The 4,729-nt window shown below is 55.9% G+C and overlaps 1 protein-coding gene across 1 annotated transcript; it reads left to right on the top strand.

Annotated features, from left to right (window-relative positions):
- The first annotated feature begins 1,329 nt into the window (after positions 1 to 1,329).
- CCL19 (C-C motif chemokine ligand 19) lies at positions 1,330 to 4,292 on the top strand. Its single transcript, XM_062620389.1, has 5 exons — positions 1,330 to 1,482; positions 2,436 to 2,559; positions 2,944 to 3,040; positions 3,438 to 3,738; positions 3,769 to 4,292. The coding sequence occupies exons 1-4, from the start codon at positions 1,425 to 1,427 to the stop codon at positions 3,456 to 3,458; spliced, it is 300 nt and encodes a 99-aa protein (XP_062476373.1). The 5' UTR covers positions 1,330 to 1,424; the 3' UTR covers positions 3,459 to 3,738; positions 3,769 to 4,292.
- The last annotated feature ends 437 nt before the right edge of the window (positions 4,293 to 4,729 follow it).

Here is a 4,729-nt window from a genome sequence, read left to right as displayed (position 1 = left end):
GCCAGTGGTAGCAGCCCCTGGGTAAGGCCAAAGGGTAAGAGTCTCCTCTTGCTTCTCACTGTGCAGTGGGGAAGGGGCAGAGCTGCTGCTGCCTGAGAGGAGCAGAGGTCCCCACGGAGGTCCCCAAGCCCCAGCCCTGTGTCTTGTCCCCAGGTAGATATATTGTCCCTGTGGAAGGGCTGTGCAGCGCTTTCCACTGAGATGCCAGGACAGGCCAAATCTGGAGCAAGAGGAGGGTGAGGGGATGTAGATGCTGCTCTAGGAATTCTTCTCCCTTGTGGGGAAACATTTTCGTATTATCAGTGGGAATTTCTATGGGTGCACCTGGTGCTGTCCCTGAGTCCCTCCAAGAAAAGCCTGTCTCTTCCACCTCTCCAAACCCCTTTGAGGCACCTATACAAACCCTTTTGAGGCAGCTGCTGAAAGCAGTGAGACCCCCTTCACCATTCCTTCTCCGGGCTGCACAAACCCATTACTCTCAGCATCCCACAATGATACGTAACAAGGCTGAAGCAGGCTGGTTAAGGAACATCACTGCAGGTGACACTGGCAGGTTATGAGTCACCATCGCCTGGATAAACAGCCCCATCCCTGCTCTCCTGATAAGGTTTGCAGTGGGAACACTGATGTTCACTCCCTGCAGTGCCCATGTGAGCTGCTGTGCTCACAGCCTCTGTGGGCGATTTCTGCTCTTGTGCTGTGAAAACCTGTTTCCAGGAAGCTCTGTGTCTGTCTCTAGCCATGAGCCCGGTTGCTGGGTCACCTGGAAACTAGGTTGTCTTTTGGCATGTGAGACCGCAGCCCTGGGGCAGAGAATGACGGCTGGGCTCTCCTCCATGCATCAGCTTTGGATGTGCCTTCACTGCCAGGCGCTGGGGAGGGCAGAGGGAGCCAGACAGGCTCCTGGAACCAGATGCAGGGGCTCAGACATCACCCCGATACTGATACATATCCCAAAGTTGGGGTGGAGGCAAATTCTTCCAGCAGCTTCAACCAGGGGGTTGAGCCTGTGCGATGTCTAATGGGAATGTCCCAGAGACGTCTAGGACTAACAACTGAATGGGGTGAGACACCTCATGTGCTGGCCCAGAGCCCTCGGGTGCTTTCACAGGGTAAAGGGACCCTGGAGCTGCAGCCCCTGTGGCCTGTGTGCTGGCTGTGAGAGTGTTTGGCTCTGGGACCACAGAGCAGCTGGCTTCAGGGAAAGCAGATGGGATATTCGGGAACTGCTCTTAGATTAAAATCCAGCCTGTGGTAAGACTTGTTGCAACTTCCCACCCCTCTTCTCCAGTGGAAAGTGAAAGCCACCGGGCTGGAAGGATAAATAGGCAGCGGGGAGCAACCAGCAGCAGTGCAGAGCTCACCTCTGCTGCCTGGACCTCACCATCGCCTCCAGCCCATCCACTGCCAGACTCAGCAGCAAAATGCAGAACCTGCAGCTTCTCTGCCTTGGTCTCCTGGTGCTGGGATGTACGCTGGATGGTAAGAGGGAACCTCTCAGTCTGCCTTTCCTGCGAAGGGAAAGGATCCGGTCTCTTGCTCTCTTTTGCATTTCCAGCTGACTCTTATACAGATCCAGGCATGGGGCTCTGCCCCAGCCCTCTGCACCCTCTGTTGTAACCTCAGAAGGACCTTATCCTGCCCAAAGTCCAGGCAACAGCCTGCAGTGTGCTGGGTCTGGAAAGCTGTGCTTGGGAAAGGCTGTGGAGCAATCCTGCCTCCCTGTGCCCTAGCCCAGCTTACCAAAGGGAGCATCCTTTGGCATTGGGCAGGCCGGGGACAAGCGGCAGGGCTTGAGAACAGAAGGGAAGTTGTGTGCTAGTGCATAATCTGTGTTTGAGGGCTGCTTGTGTGGGATATGGTGTTTTCACAGGTCACAGGTGTCTGGGTGGGTGATACCAGGCCTCTGGTGTGGGGATCTGGGGAGTTCAGGTAGCTTGTGGTGTTACACCACACCTTGCTGCATGGGGTTACAGGCATCCCTGGGCTCTGTCAGCTTCAGTGGGTGTTAACAGTGAATACAGCATTTGCTTGGAGGGTGACTGAGGTTCCCTATCCCACAGTGAAATGCAGGCAGCTGGGTCCCTCAGATATCACAGGACCCATCCATGCTGGGTGGGCCCTATGATGGGATTGCTGGTGTCTGCATTGCAGCATCCTCTAAACAGATAAAGCCCCCTGCTCTGCCTTGCTTGCTGCTGGTGCTGGTGCTGGTGCTATGGGAGGGATGCAGGCATGCAGAAACGCTGTCTTCTACCAACCTGCTGTTTCTCATCTCCTCTGCTTTCTGTTGGAAAGAGGCAAAGGGGTGTGGGAGCAATAAAGCTCTTGCCTGCATGTGCATAAGGCACCATCCTGCCCCATGGCACCTTCACCCTCCGGGATGGCTGGGTGAAGGTGCTTGCAAACAGCTGCATGGTGTGTTCCTCCTCCAGTGCACGGTGGGAACAACGTCCTTGACTGCTGCCTGGGGACGAAGAACACTCCCATCCCATTGCGGATAGTGAAGGATTACCGGCTCCAGCTCGTGCAGGATGGCTGCGATATCCCAGCTGCTGTGTAAGAGGCAACAGCCCCAGGGTGGTGATGGATGAGGGACACAGCCCCAGGGGTGATCACCAAGAGCCCCTTGGTGATGACCGAGGGACGGACCCTGCAGGGAGGCAGGGAGAGAGGCAAAGCAGAGTTGGAGGAGGAGGTTTGTTGAGCTGGTTTTGGGGTTGGGGGGAATAGGGAAGAGACCTTGGAGGTTAAAGGCTCAGTCAGAGCAGGACCTGCTGGGAGGGGAAAACATGGGACAGAAGACAGGGAAGAAAATCATCTTTAGGTAGGGATGGAGGAGGGCAGTGAGGGAGGCAGTGGATGGGAGCTTGAGCTGTGCTTGAGCATCCTGAGGGAGTCCTGCTCACCTCACCTTGGTCTTTTTCCCCATGGACCTGTCAGGTTCACCACCACAAAGGGCAAGCGCCTCTGTGCCCCACCCCAAGCCCCATGGGTGCTTCGTCTCCAAGAGAAGCTGAATGCCAGCTTTGCCAGGAAGGTAAGAGCCATCCCTGTTCTCAGCTGGAAATAGGGGCAGTTGGGGGGGGGGGGGGGGGGGCGGTTATCCATCACCAAACAGGCTCTTCCCAGTGCGACTGTGCTGCTTGGAAGAGCTGGGACCTGCTCTACTGAGGCATAGGCACCTTGTCTCCATCCTTCCTCCTGGGACCAGCTTGGCTTCTCACAGTCCCTCTTGCACCCCAAGTAAACGCAGCCACAGGCTTGCAATATGTTTAGTGGGTGCTTTGCAAGCCCTGCCAGGTCCCCATCGCAATGGCTTGGCCACAGGAGGTCATCCATCCCTTGGTGACCACCCTGTCCACATGGAAGAGACTCTGGGGAGGCTCCTGCCCCAAGGATCACACTCATCATTGCTGGGGTTTTCACCTTTCCAGGCCAAACACCAGGGCAAATAGGTTCCAAAGAAGCCCGTGGCCAGCCCCAGCATCTGGAGTGGGGCTGGCTCCCAGCTGTGAATCTGAAGCTAATGGAGCCAACCTGCTTCCATGTCCAGCCGCTCGCCAACCCTCTTCAGCACCCGTGCCAGTGTGTGGGGCTGGGCAGAGCGCTGCCTGCTCTCTCCTTTTCCCTCTATCACCTCCAGTGTGACCCAGCAGCCTGTGTGAGGCTGAGCCAGGGGCTGTTGGACCTGAAGCTCCACCACCTTCACAGCCTGGATGCTGTTTGATGGAGACTGTTCTGCAAGATGAGTTTGGGGTGTCTCAGCCTTTCCTTCAGCACAGCAGCTGGGACCTTCAGAACTACTCTGATCCCTTGGTTTCCATCATCAATCCCAAGCCTGAGTCCTTCTGCATCCCTGGGAAGAGCTGCCAGGATAGGACAGTGTGGGGATGGAGGGGTGTGATGGGGATATTCCTCACTGACCATGCACTGTGGCACAAGATAGATGCCCTAGGGGATACCATGGTCTATGCATTTCCTCTCTCATGCCCTGACTTCCCTGCACTGTTTCCCCTCTTGCCCTCCTTGCATGGGTAGAAATAGAGCCAGTAACACGGTGGTGTCAGAGCGGTGGCAGCGACGTTGTCTTCAGCCCCTGCTGTCCTCAGGGAGATTGCCCTCCTCCTTGGTCCTCCAGCCTGCCACCATGCTCACACCCTACCTGGTGTGAACAAGCAGTGTTCGTGCCACAGGTATTTGCTGCTAGATCACTTCAATGCAACAATTACAGACCTAAGTTGTTGTTTCTCCCTCTTTTTCACTGTGCTGTGATTTTGTTAAATAAAAAGCCAGTTGGTGGTTGACCTGCTTTGTGTTTGAGCCCAAAGGCCAGCATGGGGTGCTCAAGGCAGCGCTGCCGGCGATGCTGTATGGCAACGGGGGCTATGCTGGGGTGCAAGGATAGGGAAAAGGGGCTTTCATAGGGGTGAAAGGCACATTCTACAGCAGCTGGGCTGCAAGTCTCTCCTGGGAGTACCTTAGCATCTTGTTGCGGCAGGTGCTCTGCTCTGTGCTGCTCATCCATGCTGACAGAGCAGATCCCCAAGGCATCGTATTGCAGAGATGGGGTAGGAGGGAGCGTGCCAGTGTTGCACCATCCAGCCTAAAACACTTCAGTCCCACCAGCAGAACTGCTGGGTTGAGCTCTCAACTCCCACAGAGGCATGGGACATGGAGGAAAAGGTTCAGGAGCAGGCCTTTTGTCCTTGTAGTGAAGGGAAACTGA

Source organism: Pezoporus occidentalis, unplaced genomic scaffold (assembly GCF_034315485.1).
Source record: "Pezoporus occidentalis ecotype Australia unplaced genomic scaffold, CSIRO_AGI_Poc_V1 ctg220, whole genome shotgun sequence".
Lineage (NCBI taxonomy): Eukaryota > Metazoa > Chordata > Aves > Psittaciformes > Psittacidae > Pezoporus > Pezoporus occidentalis.
Note: the sequence above shows the minus strand (reverse complement) of the source record. Positions and strands in the feature narration are given on the sequence as shown.

What these genes read in the sequence shown, in the direction of transcription:
- CCL19 (XM_062620389.1), top strand. Translation starts at nt 1,425, where the DNA reads ATGCAGAACCTGCAGCTTCTCTGCCTTGGTCTCCTGGTGCTGGGATGT. An exon ending in GCTGGGATGTACGCTGGATG is followed by an intron (nt 1,483 to 2,435) that starts GTAAGAGGGAAC and finishes TTCCTCCTCCAG; the next exon opens with TGCACGGTGGGAACAACGTC. An exon ending in ATGCCAGCTTTGCCAGGAAG is followed by an intron (nt 3,041 to 3,437) that starts GTAAGAGCCATC and finishes TCACCTTTCCAG; the next exon opens with GCCAAACACCAGGGCAAATA.